We start from the raw sequence: 20,871 nt of genomic DNA, 5'->3' as shown, positions 1-20,871 counted from the left end.
AGAGAGCTGTTTTATAACGGATGTAGCATCTACCACTCAGAACAGGACACTGCTTCGTCAGTGCATATTGTAAATCTGTACATACAGTGGGGCAAAAAAGTATTTAGTCAGCCACCAATTGTGCAAGTTCTCCCACTTAAACATATGGGAGAGGCCTGTAATTTTCATCATAGGTACACTTCAACTATGACAGACAAAATGAGAAAACAAAATCCAGAAAATCACATTGTAGGATTTTTTATGAATTTATTTGCAAACTATGGTGGAAAATAAGTATTTGGTCAATAACAAAAGTTTATCTCAATGCTTTGTTATATACCCTTTGTTGTCAATGACAGAGGTCAAACGTTTTCTGTAAGTCTTCACAAGGTTTTCACACACTGTTGCTGGTATTTTGGCCCATTCCTCCATGCAGATCTCCTCTAGAGCATTGATATTTTGGGGCTGTTGCTGGGCAACATGGACTTTCAACTCCCTCCAAAGATTTTCTATGGGGTTGAGACTGGCTAGGCCACTCCAGGACCTTGAAATGCTTCTTACGAAGCCACTCCTTCGTTGCCCGGGTGGTGTGTTTGGGATCATTGTCATGCTGAAAGACCCAGGAACGTTTCATCTTCAATGCCCTTGCTGATGGAAAGAGGTTTTCACTCAAAATCTCATGATACATAGCCCCATTCATGCTTTCCTTTACATGGATCAGTCGTCCTGGTCCCTTTGCAGAAAAACAGCCCCAAAGCATGTTTCCACCCCCATGCTTCACAGTAGGTATGGTGTTCTTTGGATGCAACTCAGCATTCTTTGTCCTCCAAACACGACGAGCTGAGTTTTTACTAAAAAGTTATATTTTGGTTTGATCTGACCATATGACATTCTCCCAATCTTCTTCTGGATCCTCCAAATGCTCTCAGGATTTGAGTCCCTTGCAGCATAGTGTGTTACTGATGGTAGGCTTTGTTACTTTGGTCCCAGCTCTCTGCAGGTCATTCACTAGGTCCCCCCGTGTGGTTCTGGGATTTTTGCTCACCGTTCTTGTGATCATTTTGACCCCAAGGGGTGAGATCTTGCGTGGAGCCCCAGATGGAGGGAGATTATCAGTGGTCTTGTATGTCTTCCATTTCCTAATAATTGCTCCCACAGTTGATTTCTTCAAACCAAGCTGCTTACTTATTGCAGATTCAGTCTTCCCAGCCTGGTGCAGGCCTACAATTTTGTTTCTGGTGTCCTTTGACAGCTCTTTGGTCTTGGCCATAGTGGAGTTTGGAGTGTGACTGTTTGAGGTTGTGGACAGGTGTCTTTTATACTGATAACAAGTTCAAACAGGTGACATTAATACAGGTAACGAGTGGAGGACAGAGGAGCCTCTTAAAGAAGAAGTTACAAGTCTGTGAGAGCCAGAAATCTTGCTTGTTTGTAGGTGACCAAATACTTATTTTCCACCATAATTTGCAAATAAATGTATTAAAAATCCTACAATGTGATTTTCTGGATGTTTTTCCCTCATTTTGTCTGTCATAGTTGAAGTGCACCTATGGTGAAAATTACAGGCCTCTCTCATCTTTTTAAGTGGGAGAACTTGCACAATTGGTGGCTGACTAAATACTTTTTTGCCCCAATGTAACACTGAAACTATCTCATAACTATTTTGTTTCTCATTACCATTGTGACCATTTTGTATCTTCAGACTTCCATAAGTTTCAGGATTTCCCTTTAGAATCACAAATCATTCTTACTCTGTACAGATTAAAGCAAGTATATTTGGAAGAGATTCCCATAAATAAAATAATTGACATCATTTATACAGCCAAATGATCCCATTAGTTCCACTAGACTAGAGAACCGACACTGACTGTATAGTACAGTAGGCCCCGGTGTGGACAGCTCTGCTTAGACACAAAGTGCAGCTATGAGTAACTACCATAGTGCTATCCTCCCCTCATCTGGTTCTGCTAAAGTAATACATTGTCATTGTGGGTGATTTTGTTATTTAGCTAGCACTGCTTATTGTTTATTTACCTAAAGTAAGACTCATCCCTCAAAGAGCTCCCACCTCATCAGTAGGGACAGCTCATTCGCAAGAATCAGATATCTATCAATCAATCAATCACATTTATTTATAAAGCCCTTTTTACATCAGCCGATATAAAAGAAACCCAGCCTTAAACCCCAAACAGCAAGCAATGCAGATGTAGAAGTAAGGTGGCTAAGAAAAACTCCCTAGAAAGGCCAGAACCTAGGAAGAAACCTAGAGAGGAACCAGGCTCTGAGGGGTGGCCAGTCCTCTTCTGGCTGTGCCGGGTGGAGATTATAACAGAACATGGCCAAGATATTAAAACGTTCATAGATGACCAGCGGGGTCAGATAAAAATAATCACAGTGGTTGTAGAGGGTGCAACAGGTCAGCACCTCAGCAGTAAATGTCAGTTGGCTTTTCATAGCCGATCATTCAGAGTTAGAGACAGCAGGTGCGGTAGAGAGAGTCCAAAACAGCAGGTCCGGGACAAGGTAGCACGTCCAGTGAACAGGTCAGGGTTCCATAGCCACAGGCAGAACAGTTGAAACTGGAGGAGCAGCATGACCAGGTGGACTGGGGACAGCAAGGAGTCATCATGTCAGGTAGTCCTGAGGCATGGTCCTAGGGCTCAGGTCCACCGAGAGAAAAAGAAAGAGAGAGAGAGAGAATTAGAGAGAGCATACTTAAATTCACACAGGACATCGGATAAAACATGAGAAATGCTCCAGATATAAAAGACTCATCCTTGCCCCCCGACACATAAACACCCAAACAGGGACAAACAGACAGGATATAACATCACCCACTTTGCCAAGGTACAGCGCCCACACCACCAACCTATTTTTTTACCTTTATTTAACTAGGCAAGTCAGTTAAGAACAAATTCTTATTTACAATGATGTTCTAGGAACAGTGGGTTAACTTCCTGTTCAGGGGCAGAACAACAGATTTGTACCTTGTCAGCTCAGGGGTTTGAACATGCAACCTTTCGGTTACTAGACCAATGCTCTAACCACTAGGCTAACCTACTACCCTGAGACAAGGCCGAGTATAGCCCATGAAACTAACCTGAGGGGGTGTGCCAACCCAGACAGGAAGATCACGTCAGTGACTCAACACACTCAAGTGACGCACCCCTCCTAGGGACGGCATGGAAGAGCACCAGTATGCCAGTGACTCAGCCCCCGTAATAGGGTTAAAGGCAGAGAATCCCAGTGGAGAGAAGGGAACAGGCCAGGCAGAGACAGCAATCAATCTTTTGGCCAATACCATTCGCTGGTGCCTGTGTGCCACCCTGTAGGCTCAATGGTGTTGATTCTCAAGCATCTCCATTTAGCTACCACAGTAGATTAGCAGCTTGGAAAGCAGCCACTGAGATTCTTATCTCTGTGTAATTAAATTGATAGTATTATCTCTCTGTGTAATTAAAGGGATAGTATTATCTCTCTGTGTCAGGCCCCATTGCTAATAACCATGTAGCTGAGGACCGTCTGCTCTCTCTCCTCCAGTTTATTGGCATGCTGCTCACAACAGCTTTCATAGGTCACGCTCGTGTGTCTCTGGCCTGTTTTTGAGAGCTTTCCAACTGTGAAACCTGATAAAGGTGCCAATAAACAGAGAAATAGTGTATAATGCAAAGGTCATTCTAAAAAGATCTCTCTCCTGTTCTTAAACTAACTTCTGTCCTCTCTTCTGTCATCTGTCTCTTCTTTCCTCTCAGTGGAGACCAAGATCTGTTTTAAATACTACCATGGTGTGAGCGGGGCCCTGCGAGCCACCACCCCCAGTTTGACTGTGAAGAACCCCTCAGTTCCGGTGAGCATGTAGGACTACTTAGTCCCAGCCTGGTATTAGTGCTACTGTACATGGGCTCTATATGTTCATATGGGCTTCTCAAGGGGCACTGAAGGGAAGAGATGGTGAATTACAATGGATCTACTGTATGTCTTTCCATCTAAAGGATATATTTTTCCATTGTCTGGGTTGAAGCTTATCACTAGAGCCTAGAGTGGTAAGAAAAGTAAGAAGTAAAATCCTGACTGTTCTACAAAGGGGTTCGCATGTCATCTGTTGTCCAGTGTTACCTGGATTACTAGGGGTTATTAGATGTGATTTAAAGGGCAGATATAATGGGTTTAGCAATCCATTAGATTGGTTACCCTTCTTTTCTCATTGACTGGAAAAGAAAATCCTGAAATTGAATGTGGTGCTAAGTGTAAATTATTATATGCTTATTGACTGGTTGACATTGCCTGTCTTGAGAGAGATCACACACAGACAGACAGCAGTCTGAGAGATAGACAGACAGATACGCCACAGCCAGAGGTGAACAGAGAGGAGAATCAGATAATGTCCTTGTGTTGTCCCCGTGGAGTATACTGTAGTAGAGGTCCCCTGTGGGCACTCCAGCTGTCTGCTGGAGGCCCACTGCAGCCAGGGAGTGAAATGCATTAGCCCAGGCCTATGCAGGCCCTGCCCCCACAGCCTACATACCCCCGCACTGCTATAATGACTACTCACTTGTCCTCCTAGAGATCACACCCAGAGGAACAATCTCAGAGAAACACATCAATGCCACAGCCTGTCAAAATGCCATTGTATTGTTACTGCTGTGATGGTGTGTGTGCGTTTGCATATGACCCGTATCCTCCACCCCCATCTCTCAGTGGCCCTCCATCTCTCAGTGGCCCTCCATCATCTCTCAATGGCCCTCCATTATCTCTCAGTGGCCCTCCATCATCTCTCAGTGGCTATTTTCCACAAATCCACCTGCCTGCTATAAAGATCCTTAGGCAGGCTTACACCTGTGGAGGAGGAACAGGGAGGAGAGGTGCTGTAAAGGCGGGCACTGATGTGACTTTTCTCTCTCTCTCTCTCTCTCTCTAACCCTCTCTTTCTTTTGCTCTCTCTTTCTCACCTTCTCTCTGTGTAGGTGTTTAAGCCCGTCACAAGTGAAGAAGTTCCCCAGAGCACAGGCAGCAGAAGACTCATTAGCTTCTCCCTCTCAGGTGAGCATGCCCCCCCCCCACACCACCACCACGTTACCTTGGCAACGCGTCTCTACAGGGTTGGGCCAGCACACGTGCCAGCATTACTGTGGCAAAGGGCAGCACACAGCTTGTGTCTCCATGGCAACTCATCCCAGGATTCAGATACAGTACTCTCATCCATCTGGAGTGCATCATGTGCATTACAGGAAGGAATGTTCTGTGCCAACTGGCCTGATACAGAATGCTAGCAGTTAGAGAAATATCGACAAACCCACACTTACATGATGGTGATGAAAAGGATTCCTTTCTCCAAACACTTCCATACTTAAATGTGGCTGTTTCATTCTCAAACGCTGCATGACAAATACATCACATCTGTAGAAATGTCACAAAAACATCCTAACATGCTGACTCATCATAGGAAAAGCACAGTGAGTCTATTGTGCTAAGTGTTTCCGGCAGTCCTGAGTTGAGTTGGATTCCTAACTGAGGCGTGATCCAGTTCCACCTGATTCACAGTGAGGTAGTGCAGATGAAAGGTAGGTGTGACAGCATGCTCAGTCATGTATCCAAACGATTCTCTCCCCCCACGGCTGCATGGGAGATGTCAGGGGGAGACAGATGGGATTTCAGCAGCTCTTCCCCTTTCGTCTTCAGCTTTGATCAAAACAGGCTTACAAATACTGAACAAACATACTGACTGTAGTAGTCCCTGTCTGGTCCCAGATCACTGGGAGGCTATGCTACTGTATGACATGGCTGTCACAAATATTACAGAGCAGAGTTGGAGAGAAGTTCAAGTTAAATGCAACGCTATGCAAAATAATAATTCTGTCTTGACCTATTTTTCAGAGTGAGTTATTCTGTCTCTGCTCTGCTATAGTAGAACATACTACTACTATTGTAGAAGTACAGCATACTGTGGCAACACAGGATATTGAACCGAATTGATTTGCAGAGCTAAAAGGAACATTCTCTTTCTCAAGGACATTCCTGCTGACTGCACTCTGCTCTTCTTTGTCAGAAGTATGGGATTTTCCTAAGCCGTTAAAGGTGTCATTTTAAAGCCGTTTATCCTCATCGTCTCCTCCTCTATACTCTTATCGTCTCTGGTAGATTTCAACGCCACGGGGCTGAAGAAAGGGATGTTCTTCAACCCTGACCCCTACCTGAAGATCGCCATCCATCCCGGCAGGAACAGCATCTTTCCAGCGCTCCCACACCACGGTCAGGAGAAACGCTCCAGCATCGTCTGTAACACCATCAACCCCCGCTGGCAGAGAGAGGTGAGAGGAGGGCCCTGACAAGGCTTTATATTCTGTGTTCCAAGACAATTGTTGCTGGAAGGACTATGAAAAAGCAAGCAACCTTGAGTATGCTCTCTGTAACAGGGCAATGAAGTCAGGCAGAGTGACAGTCTCAGGGTGCTTTATACAATATGTTATACAGGTACTGTTGACCTGGAACCATATGGAAACACTAACTGGGATGTACAGAATTTACACAGGTGTAACCAAAGTTGTTTTTCTTGTTTTTGCTCAAGAAAACAAGTGCTGAAAATGGGTTACAACAGTTGTGGTTTGGTTGTGATGAGTTGATAGCACTATCCCTGCAATATAGAGTGCATACAGGAAGCATTCAGACCCTAGTATATTTTATTTTTTCCTCATCAATCTACACACAGTACCCAATAATGACAAAGCAAAAACAGGTTTTTAGACTTTTTTTGCTGTAAATATCACATTCACATTTAAGTATTCAGACCCTTTACTCAATACTTTGTTGAAGCACCTTAGGCAGCGATTACAGCCTCCAGTCTTCTTGGGTATGACACTACAAGCTTGGCACACCTGTATTTGTGGAGTTTCTCCCATTCTTCTCTGCAGATCCTCTCGTTGCTGCACAGCCATTTCCAGGTCTCTCCAGAGATGTTCAAGTCCGGGCTCTGGCTGAGCCACTCAAGGACATTCAGAGACATGTCCCGCAGCCACTCCTGCGTTGTCTTGGCTGTGTGTGCTTAGGGCCCCAGTCCGAGGTCCTGAGCACTCTGGAGCAGGTTTTCATCAAGGATCTCTCTGTACTTTGCTCTGTTCATCTTTGCTGACGAGACTCCTAGTCCCTGCAGCTGAAAATGGTGGTGCCAGGTTTCCTCCAGCCGTGACGCTTGGCATTCAGGCCAAAGAGTTCAATCTTGATTTCATCAGACCAGAGAATCTTGTTTCTCATGGTCTGAGATTATTTAGGTGCCTTTTGACAAACTTCAAGTGGGCTGTCATGTGCCTTTTACTGAGGAGTGTCTTACATCTGGCCACTCTACCATAAAGGCCTGATTGGTGGAGTGCTGCAGAGATGGTTGTCCTTCTGGAAGGTTTACCCATCTCCACAGAGGAACTCTAGAGCTCTGTCAGAGTGACCATCGGGTTCTTGGTCACCGACCTGACCAAGGTCCTTTCCCCCTGATTGTGTGGTCGGGCGGCCAGCTCTATGAAGAGTCTTGGTGGTTCCAAACTTCTTCCATTTAAGAATGATGTAGGCCACTATGTTCTTGGGGACCTTCAATGCTGCAGACATTTTTTCATACCCTTTCCCAGATCTGTACCTCGACACAATCCTTTCGCGGTGCTCTACGGACAATTCCTACGACCTCATGGCTTTGTTTTTGCTCTGACATTCACTGTCAAATGTGGGATCTTATGTGCCTTTCCAAATTAATGTCCAATCAATTGAATTTCCAACAGGTAGACTCCAATCAAGTTGTAGAAATATCTCAAAGATGATCAATGGAAACAGGATGTACCTGAGCTCAATTTCGATTCTCATAGCAAAGGGTCTGAATACATTAGCAAAAATGTCTAAAAACCTGTTTTCGCTTTGGAATTATGGGGTATTGTTTGTAGATTGCTGAGGAAATGTTTTACTTAATCCATTTTAGAAAATGTCAAGGGATGTGAATACTTTCCGAAGGCACTGTATACTTTTTTTTTTAAATACAATGAGTGCACAAAACATTAGGAACACCCACTCTTTCCATGACATAGACTAACCAGGTGAATCCAGGGCTGTGTTCGAATACCCATACCGTATACTACATACTTAATGAGTATATACTACATACTATTAGTTCATTTTAGTATACTGTAAGCGAACTGTATTGTTTCAGTTGAGCGTACTAGAGCTTCGCCTGTCTACTGGAAGTTGATGCTGTTGCTATGCAATCTCGTGCTAGCTTGTTAGCATATCAAATGACTAGCTAAATATTTTATGATTTTCGGTGTGTTTGTAAATTCAATCTGGTGTGGCAGAGTGCACTCTGGGTGTTCGTAAATCCAGAACATTGTCAGATTGTCCATTCGTAAATTTAGAGCATTTCGCTCTCGGAGCGTTCAATTGTAGTCAAGCAGCCAAGTTAACTGGCTAACGTTGACTATATACTTCCAGAAAAAAATGAGAAAACACCTCACTCTAACCATTTTACTTGCCCTAGCAGAGCTGGTTAGGCTGTTTTCATGTTATCCAGAGCGTTGGTGACAGTAACTGTGCTGCTGGCAAAAATGTAATTGCTTTTTTTTTTTTTTTGAGGAAGTTTACTGACACCGGCCATATTCAATGGGTGTTAAGCGTTTGGAAATTTATCAGTTATTCTGCAGGAGAGTCCTCTGAAATCTGAGTAGATATCCAGAATTAACCATGTCCATTTAAACGCAAAATGACCATACCACTTAGCTAAGAATTGTGTGAATAATCAAGTCAATAAACGTTGGGTAGTTAGTTAGATAGCATATAGTTAATATACTGCCTGGCAAGTTTGATGTATTAGTAGCCAACTAACGTTAGGTAACTAGCTAACATACGGGTAGATGCTGCTGTAATGCTATGCGGTTCATAAGGATAGCATAGCTAACAAATTGTCAACCAACATAACATGTAATGTAACTTATTTGAAAGTCATTACTTTATTACATTGCTCAACATTTTCTTAACATTTGACATAATTAGTTAAAGCAATGAGTTTGTATCAGCTCGTTGGACTTCTTTGCTTCGGCTGCATATTTTCCGCCATTTTCTACAAATCTGAAAATGTTGTGAAGCCACGCCCATTTTCTGAAGAATTACATTATGGTCCCTAAAAGCACTGAAAATATCCACTGCTTGTATACTTCATATTTTGGCGAATTGAGTTTGACATCCGTGAACTTTTGGCATACTAACTATATCCATGCTATGACCAATAACTATATACTCAATTCACTATATACTCAATTCTCAAGTCACATATAGTACGGTTAGTGTAGTTAGTATGAGTATTTGAACACAGCTCAGGTGAAAGCTATTATCTCTTATTGGCTTGTCTAGTTAAATAAAGGTTAAATATAATAAATAAAAATGTAAATTATTGATGTCACCTGTTAAATCCACTTCAATCAGTGTAGATGACGGGGAGGAGACAGTTTAAAGTACGATTTTTAATCCTTGAGACAATTGAGACATGAACTGTGTATGATTGCCATTCAGAGGGTGAATGGGCAAGACAAAAGATTTAAGTGCCTTTGAACAGGGTATGTTAGTAGGTGCCAGGCGCACTGGTTTGAGTATGTCAAGAACTGCAACGCTGCTGGGTTTTTCACGCTCAACAGTTTGCTGTGTGTATCAAGAATAGTCCACCACCCAAAGGACATCCAACCAACTTGACACAACTGTGGAAGCATTGGAGTCAACATGGGCAGGAAGCATTGGAGTCAACATGGGCGGGAATCGTTGGAGTTAACATCGGCCAGCATCCCTGTGGAACGCGTTCACACCTTGTAGAGTCCATGCCTGACGCATTGAGGCTGTTCTGATGGCAAAAAGGGGTGGAACGTAATATTAGAAAGGTGTTCTTAATATTTTGTGCATTCAGTGAGTGTGTATGAATGTGACAGTGTTGTTTGGTGAGCGATATTAATTTGAGGAACAATGTGTATTGTAAGGGATGCTGAGATCTCATTAAATCCATCCGCTGTGTTCCTCCTCCTCATCATGGGGGGATTTACATTTACACTGCTAATGAGGAGAGTGCTTTGGAGGGCAGACAGTCGGAAAATTGGCAGGCATGCAGGCAGGCATGCAGGCAGGCATGTAGGCAGGCAGAGATAGACAGAGAAGGAGCAAAAGAGAGAGAGAGAGTAGAGGAAGGTAGAGGGGGTAGGAGGATAAGTGGGAAAGAGGAGGAATTTTATTTTACATGTCTCTTGGAGAGAGGGAAGGGAAAAGACGTTTGAGGGACTGGCAGGCAGTAGGCTTATTAACATTTGACTTGTTTAGGGAGGGATATTCCCCTCCCTCGCTGTATCTCCTCCTCCTGAACACAGTAGTACTCCCTCCCTCCCTGGCTGTATCTCCTCCTCCTGAACACAGCAGTACTCCCTCCCTCCCTGGCTGTATCTCCTCCTCCTGAACACAGCAGTTCTCCCTCCCTCCCTGGCTGTATCTCCTCCTCCTAAACACAGCAGTTCTCCCTCCCTCCCTGGCTGTATCTCCTCCTCCTGAACACAGCAGTACTCCCTCCCTCCCTGGCTGTATCTCCTCCTCCTGAACACAGCAGTACTCCCTCCCTCCCTGGCTGTATCTCCTCCTCCTGAACACAGCAGTACTCCCTCCCTCCCTGGCTGTATCTCCTCCTCCTGAACACAGCAGTTCTCCCTCCCTCCCTGGCTGTATCTCCTCCTCCTGAACACAGCAGTTCTCCCTCCCTCCCTGGCTGTATTTCCTCCTCCTGAACACAGCAGTACTCCCTTCCTCCCTGGCTGTATCTCCTCCTCCTGAACACAGCAGTACTCCCTCCCTCCCTCCCTGGCTGTATCTCCTCCTCCTGAACACAGCAGTACTCCCTCCCTCCCTGGCTGTATGTCCTCCTCCTGAACACAGCAGTTCTCCCTCCCTCCCTGGCTGTATCTCCTCCTCCTGAACACAGCAGTACTCCCTCCCTCCCTGGCTGTATCTCCTCCTCCTGAACACAGCAGTTCTCCCTCCCTCCCTGGCTGTATCTCCTCCTCCTGAACACAGCAGTACTCCCTCCCTCCCTGCTTGTATCTCCTCCTCCTGAATACAGCAGTACTCCCTCCCTCCCTGGCTGTATCTCCTCCTCCTGAACACAGCAGTACTCCCTCCCTCCCTGGCTGTATCTCCTCCTCCTGAATACAGCAGTACTCCCTCCCTCCCTGGCTGTATCTCCTCCTCCTGAACACAGCAGTACTCCCTCCCTCCCTGGCTGTATCTCCTCCTCCTGAACACAGCAGTACTCCCTCCCTCCCTGGCTGTATCTCCTCCTCCTGAACACAGCAGTACTCCCTCCCTCCCTGGCTGTATCTCCTCCTCCTGAACACAGCAGTACTCCCTCCCTCCCTGGCTGTATCTCCTCCTCCTGAACACAGCAGTACTCCCTCCCTCCCTGGCTGTATCTCCTCCTCCTGAACACAGCAGTACTCCCTCCCTCCCTGGCTGTATCTCCTCCTCCTGAACACAGCAGTACTCCCTCCCTCCCTGGCTGTATCTCCTCCTCCTGAACACAGCAGTACTCCCTCCCTCCCTGGCTGTATCTCCTCCTCCTGAACACAGCAGTACTCCCTCCCTCCCTGGCTGTATCTCCTCCTCCTGAATACAGCAGTATTCATTCCCTCCCTCCTTCCCTCCTTCCCTGCCTCTTTATATTCTTCATCATTACCCTTCTTCCACTTCCTTTACTCAACAGACAGTGTCTCCTTCTGATTCAGGGGCTTTGGTTTCAAAAGCTATTTCAAGGACAAGAACAGTGAAAATGCATTATAATTTATAATGTATGAATTATACATTTACACCATGACTCAGAGTTTCCTCATGTGATAATCCTCTTTTATTACCATGCTGGTAAAAATCACTTCTCTCTCCCTGTAATAGGCTATTACTGGGTTACCAGTACTCATTTAGCTAATGGTTCAAGTATGAGGTGGCACCCTGAAAGGGCAGGAAATGTGTCGCGGACCCAGCTCTGCTTTGGTACAGTATCAACACCCCTTCAGTATATTGAGGGGAAGGATATAGCAGCGCCACTCTGTATTCTTGGAAATTATCAGTATGGATAAGGGGAGGTATGACACCTGCGGTGATGGTTTCTGGTGGCTTCATGCTGGATCTGACTGTATAATGAAGAGTTTAGCTAATAGAGTAGGTCCCTCCCTCTTCGTTTCTCCCTCTTGTACCTTGAAATTATCCAGGGCTTCTGTGAGGAAGGCTGAAGGCAGCGGAAAAGTGCACCCTACTCCCTCACCCTCCCCTGTTTGATATTCAGATCAGGCGCAGCCTTCCTTCGCTCCCTCAAGACTCCCTGACAGAGAGAGTCATGGGAGTACAGGTAAGGGCACACATCAGTACAGGCCAGGGTTATATATAAACCACAGCACCCCACCGCCACCACCAGCTTTCTGCCTCTCAGACACGCTGTGCATCCCAAATAACACCCTATTTCCTAGTGCACTACTTTTGACCAACGCCCATCTACTATATAAGGAATAGGGTGCCATTTCGAATGCAAACAGCCTCAAACCATCCTCATGTTCTATTCTCAGCAGCTGAAACACTTTTCAATAATAGATCTCCCCCTCTGTCTCCCAAATAGCACCCTATTCCCTTTACAGTGCACTTATCTTTACCACAACCCACTCTGGTCAAAAGTAGTGCACTATATAGGGACTATGGTACTATTTGGGACGTAGCCACTCCATCTTCCTATAGAGCTCCAGAATCACATCACATGACTGTATGCTGCAATCATAAATTAATATTTATTTCTCATACCATTCTTCGTTCTTGCATAAAGATAAAGCTGAAGCTGAATTTTATTTCTGGGTGTTGTTCATGGGGCAGCAGCACGAGGCAACCTTCGTTTCCAAAGGTTAACGATGGGTACCGGCTGTGGCGCTTCGATTAATTGATCCATTATTAAGGCCTCTTTATAACATGTGCTGTTCCATCCAGACACATACAGTGCCTTTGGGAAGTATTCAGACCCCTTGATGTTTTCCACATTTTGATGCGTTACAGCCTTATTCTAAAATGGATTGAAAAAAATAGTAATCCTCAGCAATCTACACTCAATAGCCCATAATGACAAAGCGAAAACGGGTATTTAGATATTTTTAGCACATTTTTTGCTAATTTATTTACCGTTGAAGTTGGAAGATTACCTACACCTAGGCTGGAGTCATTAAAACTCATTTTCAACCACTTCCCAAATTTCTTGTTAACAAACAATAGTTTTGGCAAATCGGTTACGACATCTTCTTTGTGCATGACACAAGTAATTTTTCCAACAATTGTTTACAGACAGATTATTTCACTGTATCACAATTCCAGTGGGTCAGAAGTTTACATACACTATGTTGACTGTGCCTTTAAACAGCTTGGAAAATTCCAGAAAAGGATGTCATGGCTTTAGAAGCTTCTGATAGGCTAATTGACATCATTTGAGTCATTTGGATGTGTACCTGTGGATGTATTTCAAGGCCTACCTTCAAACCCAGTGCCTCTTTGCTTGACATCATGGAAAAATCAAAAGAAATCAGCCAAGACCTCAGGATTTTTTTTTGTAGATCTCCACAAGTCTGGTTCATTCTTTGGAGCAGTTTCCAAATGCCTGAAGGTACCACGTTCATCTGTACAAACAATAGTAAGCAAGTATCAACACCATGGGACCACGCAGCCGTCATACTGCTCAGGAAGGAGACACATTCTGTCTCATAGAGATGAACATACTTGGTGCAAAAAGTGCAAATCAATCCCAGAACAACAGCAAAGGACCTTCTGAAGATGCTGGAGGAAACAGGTACAAAAGTATCTATATCCACAGTAAAACGAGTCCTGTATCAACATAACCTGAAAGGCCGCTCAGCAAGGAAGAAGCCACTGCTCCAAAACCGCCATAAAAAAAGCCAGACTACAGTTTGCAACTGCACATGGGGACAAAGGTCGTACTTTTTGGAGAAATGTCCTCTGGTCTAATGAAACAAAAATAATGACCATCATTATGTTTGGAGGAAAAAGGGGGAGGCTTGCAAGCCGAAGAATACCATCCTATCCGTGAAGTACGGGGGTGGCAGCATCATCTTGTGGGGGTGCTTTGTGGCAAGAGGGACTGGTGCACATCACAAAATAGATGACATCATAAGGACGGAAAATTATGTGGATACATTGAAGCAACATCTCAAGACATCAGTCAGGAAGTAAAAGCTTGGCCGCAAATGGGTTTTCCAAATGGACAATGACGCCAAGCATACTTCCAAAGTTGTGGTAAAATGGCTTAAGGACAACAAAGTCAAGTTATTGGAGTGGCCATCACAAAGCCCTGACCTCAATCCCATTGAAAATTTGTGGGCAGAAATGAAAAAGAGTGTGCGAGCAAGGAGGCCTACAAACTTGACCCAGTTACACCAGCTCTGTTCGGAGGAATGGGCCAAAATTCACCCAACTTATTGTGGGAAGCTTGTGGAAGGCTACCCAAAACGTTTGACCCAAGTTAAACAATTTAAAGGCAATGCTACCAAATACTAATTGAGTGTATGTAATCTTCTGACCCACTGAGAATGTGATGAAAGAAATAAAAGCTGAAATAAATCACTCTATTATTCTGACATTTCACATTCTTAAAATAAAGTGGTAATCCTAATTGACCTAAAACAGGGAATATTTACTAGTATTAACGTCAGGAATTGTGAAAAACTGAGTTTAAATGTTTTTGGCTAAGGTGTATGTAAACGTCCGACTTCCACTGTACATACTGTAAATATTCTGAACTTTGCTATGAGACTCGAAATTGACTCGAAATTCATCATCCTTGAGATGTTTCTACAACTTAATCCACCTGTGGTAAATTCAATTGATTGGACATGATTTGGAAAGGCACACACCTCTCTATATAAGGTCCCGCAGTTGACAGTGCATGTCAGAGCAAAAACCAAGCCATGAAGTCAAAGAAATTTTCCGTAGAAATCAGAGACAGGATTGTGTCAAGGCACTGATCTGGGGTAGGTTAGAAAAAAATGTCTGCAGCATTGAAGGTCCTCAAGAACACAATGGCCTCCATCATTCTTAAATGGAAGAAGTTGGGAACCACCAAGACTCTTCCTAGAACTGGCCACCCAGCGAAACTGAGCAATCGGAGGAAAGGGACCTTGGTCAGGTAGGTGCGCAAGATCCCGATGGTCACTCTGACAGAGCTCTAGAGTTCCTCTGTGGAGATGGGTAAACCTTCCAGAATGACAACCATCCCTGCAGCACTCCACCAATCAGGGCTTTATGGTAGAGTTGCCAGACGGAAGCCCCTCCTTAGTAAAAAGGCACATGACAGCCCACTTGGAGTTTGTCAAAAGGCACCAAAAGACTCTCAGACCATGAGAAACAAAATTCTCTTGTAAGATGAAATCAAGCTTGAACTCTTTTCCCTGAATGCCAAGCGTCACGTTTGGAGGAATCCTGACATCATCCCTACGGTGAAGCATGGTGGTGGCAGCATCATGCTGTGGGGATGTTGTTCAGCGGCAGGGATTGCAAAACTAGTCAAGATCGAGGCATCGATGAACGGAGCAAAGTACAGAGAGATCTTTGATGAAAACCTGCTCCAGAGCACTCAGGACCTCAGACTGGGGCGAAGGTTAACCTTCCAACAGGACAACGACTCTAAGCACAGCCAAGATAACGCAGGAGTGGCTTTGGAAAACAAGTCTCTGAATGTCCTTAAGTGGCCCAGCCAGTGCCCGGACTTGAACCGGATCGAACATCTCTGGAGAGACCTGAAAATAGCTGTGCAACAATGCTCCCCATCCAACCTGACAGAGCTTGTGAGGATCTTTGGAGAAGAATGGGAGAAACTCCCCAAATACAGGTGTGCCAAGCGTGTAGCGCCATACCCAAGAAGACTCAAGGCTGTAATAGCTGCCAAAGGTGCCTCAATAAAGTACTGAGTAAAGGGTCGGAATACTTATGAAAATCCCTTTTTTATATTTTTATAAATCAGCAACAACAACAAAAAATGGTTTTGCATTGTCATTATGGGGTATTGTGTGTAGATTGATGAGGGAAAAAAACAATTTCATAAATTTTAGATTAAGGTTGTAACAAAATGTGGAAAAGGTCAAGGGGCCTAATACTTTCCGAAGGCACTGTATGCGCGTACATGCTATCTGCAGAACATGGACATCAATTTATGTTAGCTAGCACATAAAGTCACTGAGACAAACCTCTCTTGTCCCAATATGCCTTATGACTAAGATTTGCCTGATTGGTCTACTATCGGTTGGTTTACTTTAACATTTTACTATTAGCCTTTCATGTTTCTGACACTTTGTCCAGGTTATTTGTGTGTTTGTGAGAGCCAGATATCTCTAGTTTAAAACAGACGTTTATTGTGAGTTTTTTATTATGCTGATTTGATATCCGCGGGGGTGCGGACACCAACTCTAGGGGTTAAATTAAGGAATCTCTCTTCACTTGTGAATCATTGTTTGGGTTGAACAATTAGTCTAGACTCACCCAGCCATTACATTACAGCCTGTGGCCTACAGTAAAAGTGAAAGTCAATCATCCTTGATAATAACTAACACAGGCCCATTCCCCTACAGTCATTGGCCCATGCAGCTAGGCCTGTCTGCATGTGATGATGCTGGAGGTTCAGAATACACTGACCTTGAATCATCACACTAACACACTAGTAACTAGGAGAGTGGTGGTATAATCCATGATTAGTATGACTACCGCCCAATGGCGGTCTGTGCCGTTTAAGATACGCCTCGTATGATACATTTTTTATTAGCATGGTCTTATTTCTATTGCAGCATATTAGATGACTCATTCATATTCCATTTACCCAGATTAATGTAACATGGATAGGTTTAGGCTACTTACTACATGATACTTACATTTTCCCTATTATTCCCCATCATGAGGTTGCTACAACCTAGCCTATGAAACAAAGTTTACAATGTAGGTGCAAAGAAATTTGAGTAATCAAGGCGACCGACATGGACATATTCAATACCGCCTTGCACAATATTGCCTGCATCTAGCTGATTTAGGGTGTAATCATTAGTCCAACAGTTGCAAACAAATTTCTATTGGACAAATTCAGGTATTGTTAATCTCCGTTTCTTTCCTTTGGCTTCCTTTTAAGAAACGTTTTTCAACAGAATCGGTGGAATGAATACACCCCTGATCACATGCAAACACAGTTCACTTTCAAAGCAGCCAGATTGTTGTAAAATTCCTTCTCGCATCTACTCTCTCTCCTCCTCTCACCTTTTCACTTCGCTTGTAGACTTCAGTGCACAACAAGTCAGTTGTCTGTGTCCAGGCATTAAAACTTTTCCAAGCCAAACCTTCATATCATAACTACCACACACAGCCTACATCATTGTCACCATATTAGCTGGCGTCAAGTCAACATATCTACTAGAACTAACGCGTTAGTAAACCCGCTACAATCATGCAGTACGATGTACAGTTTGCAAGCAGTTTAGCAATTTTACCGGCGGACCCTGGTGGCAATAAATGAATTAAACGTAAAGCTTACCTTGACTTGGAAGAGCTCCAGTGTTGGATAGCCATAGTGAGCTAGGTAACATACTGTAGCATCCCTCTCTGTTTGAGTAGGCTAAACTAGCTAGCGAGCTGCATTTGCTAGCCAGGTGAAAGTTTAAAAAAATCTCTCTTGCTTCTGCTTCATTTTTGAAGAATTGTATTTGTTAAAAATTGTTCCACTATTTTCTCTCTCTCTCTCTCTCTCTCTCTCTCTCTCTCTCTCTCTCTCTATCTTTGAGTCAACTAAACACCACATTTTATGCACTGCAGTGCCATCTAGTTGTAGCTTATGCTTTCAGTACTAAAATTCATTCTCTGATCCTTTGATTGGGTGGACAACATGTCAGTTCATGCTGCAATAGCTCTGATAGGTTGGAGGACGTCCTCCGGAAGTTGTAATAATTACTTTGAAGTCTATGGAAGGAGGTGAGAACCACGAGCCTCCTAGGTTTTGTATTGAAGTCAATGTACCCAGAGGAGGATGGGAACTAGTTGTCCTCCGGCTACATCATGGAGCTACCCTACAGAGAGCTTTTGAGGCTACTGTAGACCTTAATTCAAAACAGTGTGATTTAATCAATTATTTGGTGACGTGAATATATATCGTGTAGTGTTATCTCAAATTAAAATCATATCAAATTTTATTTGTCACATACACATGGTTAGCAGATGTTAATGCAAGTGTAGTGAAATGCTTGTGCTTCTAGTTCCGACAATGCAGTAATAACCAACGAGTAATCTAACCTAACAATTTCACAACAACTACCTTATACACACACAAGTGTAAAGGGACGAAGAATATGTACATAAAGATATATGAATGAGTGATGGTACAGAACAGCATAGGCAAGATGCAGTAGATGGTATCGAGTACAGTATATACATATGAGATGAGTAATGTAGGGTATGTAAACATATAAAAGTGAAATTGTTTAAAGTGGCTAGTGATACATGTATTACGTAAAGATGGCAAGATGCAATAGATGGTATAGAGTACAGTATATACATATGAGATGAGTAATGTAGGGTATGTAAACATATAAAAGTGGCATTGTTTAAAGTGGCTAGTGATACATGTATTACGTAAAGATGGCAAGATGCAGTAGATGGTATAGAGTACAGTATATACAGTGCCTTGCGAAAGTATTCGGCCCCCTTGAACTTTGCGACCTTTTGCCACATTTCAGGCTTCAAACATAAAGATATAAAACTGTATTTTTTTGTGAACAATCAACAACAAGTGGGACACAATCATGAAGTGGAACGACATTTATTGGATATTTCAAACTTTTTTAACAAATCAAAAACTGAAAAATTGGGCGTGCAAAATTATTCAGCCCCTTTACTTTCAGTGCAGAAAACTCTCTCCAGAAGTTCAGTGAGGATCTCTGAATGATCCAATGTTGACCTAAATGACTAATGATGATAAATACAATCCACCTGTGTGTAATCAAGTCTCCGTATAAATGCACCTGCACTGTGATAGTCTCAGAGGTCCGTTAAAAGCACAGAGAGCATCATGAAGAACAAGGAACACACCAGGCAGGTCCGAGATACTGTTGTGAAGAAGTTTAAAGCCGGATTTGGATACAAAAAGCTTTAAACATCCCAAGGAGCACTGTGCAAGCGATAATATTGAAATGGAATGAGTATCAGACCACTGCAAACTACCAAGACCTGGCCTTCCCTCTAAACTTTCAGCTCATACAAGGAGAAGACTGATCAGAGATGCAGCCAAGAGGCCCATGATCACTCCGGATGAACTGCAGAGATCTGCAGCTGAGGTGGGAGACTCTGTCCATAGGACAACAATCAGTCGTATATTGCACAAATCTGGCCTTTATGGAAGAGTGGCAAGAAGAAAGCCATTTCTTAAAGATATCCATAAAAAGTGTTGCTTAAAGTTTGCCACAAGCCACCTGGGAGAGACACCAAACATGTGGAAGAAGGTGCTCTGGTCAGATGAAACCAAAATTGAACTTTTTGGCAACAATGCAAAACGTTATGTTTGGCGTAAAACCAACACAGCTCATCACCCTGAACACACCATACCCACTGTCAAACATGGTGGTGGCAGCATCATGGTTTGGGCCAGCTTTTCTTCAGCAGGGACAGGGAAGATGGTTAAAATTGATGGGAAGATGGATGGAGCCAAATAGAGGACCATTCTGGAAGAAAACCTGATGGAGTCTGCAAAAGACCTGAGACTGGGACGGAGATTTGTCTTCCAACAAGACAATGATCCAAAACATAAAGCAAAATCTACAATGGAATGGTTCAAAAATAAACATATCCAGGTTTTAGAATGGCCAAGTCAAAGTCCAGACCTGAATCCAATCGAGAATCTGTGGAAAGAACTGACAACTGCTGTTCACAAATGCTCTCCATCCAACCTCACTGAGCTCGAGCTGTTTTGCAAGGGGTATTGGGAAAAATTTCAGTCTCTCGATGTGCAAAACTGATAGAGACATACCCCAAGCGACTTACAGCTGTAATCGCAGCAAAAGGTGGCGCTACAAAGTATTAACTTAAGGGGGCTGAATAATTCTGCACGCCCAATTTTTCAGTTTTTGATTTGTTAAAAAAGTTTGAAATATCCAATAAATGTCGTTCCACTTCATGATTGTGTCCCACTTGTTGTTGATTCTTCACAAAAAAATACAGTTTTATATCTTTATGTTTGAAGCCTGAAATGTGGCAAAAGGTCGCAAAGTTCAAGGGGGATTAATACTTTCGCAAGGCACTGTACATATGAGATTACTAATGTAGGGTATGTAAACATTATATTAAGTGGCATTGTTTAAAGTGGCTAGTGATACATTTTTTTACATCAATTTTTCCATTATTAAAGTGGCTGGAACTTAGTCAGTATGTTGGCAGCAGCCACTCAATGTTAGTGGTGGCTGTTTAAGAGTCTGATGGCCTTGAGATAGAAGCTATTTTTCAGTCTCTTGGTCCCTGCTTTGATGCACCTGTACTGACCTCGTCTTCTGGATGATAGCAGGGTGTACAGGCAGTGGCTCGGGTGGTTGTTGTCCTTGATGATCTTTATGGCCTTCCTGTGACATCGGGTGGTGTAGGTGTCCTGGAAGGCAGGTAGTTTTCTCACGGTGATGCATTGTACAGACCTCTCTACCCTCTGGAGAGCCTTACGGTTGTTGGCGGAGCAGTTGCTCTCGACAGGATGCTCTCGATTGTGCATCTGTAAAAGTTTGTGAGTGCTTTTGGTGACAAGCCAAATTTCTTCAGCCTCCTGTGGTTGAAGAAGCGCTGCTGTCTGTGTGGGAG

General features: G+C 43.6%; 1 protein-coding gene across 1 annotated transcript in view; it reads left to right on the top strand.

The window, feature by feature from the left end:
- LOC135506996 (E3 ubiquitin-protein ligase HECW1-like) overlaps nt 1-20,871 on the top strand; it is a 57,105-nt gene that overhangs the window by 1,108 nt on the left and 35,126 nt on the right. The window contains exons 4-6 of the mRNA XM_064926453.1: nt 3,732-3,826; nt 4,944-5,019; nt 6,118-6,287. Coding sequence (XP_064782525.1) covers nt 3,732-3,826; nt 4,944-5,019; nt 6,118-6,287 — 341 coding nt within the window. The remainder of the gene's footprint in view (nt 1-3,731; nt 3,827-4,943; nt 5,020-6,117; nt 6,288-20,871) is intronic.

Source organism: Oncorhynchus masou, chromosome 3 (assembly GCF_036934945.1).
Source record: "Oncorhynchus masou masou isolate Uvic2021 chromosome 3, UVic_Omas_1.1, whole genome shotgun sequence".
NCBI lineage: Eukaryota > Metazoa > Chordata > Actinopteri > Salmoniformes > Salmonidae > Oncorhynchus > Oncorhynchus masou.
The sequence above is the reverse complement of the archived record's forward strand: the minus strand, read 5'-3'. Positions and strand labels throughout refer to the sequence as shown.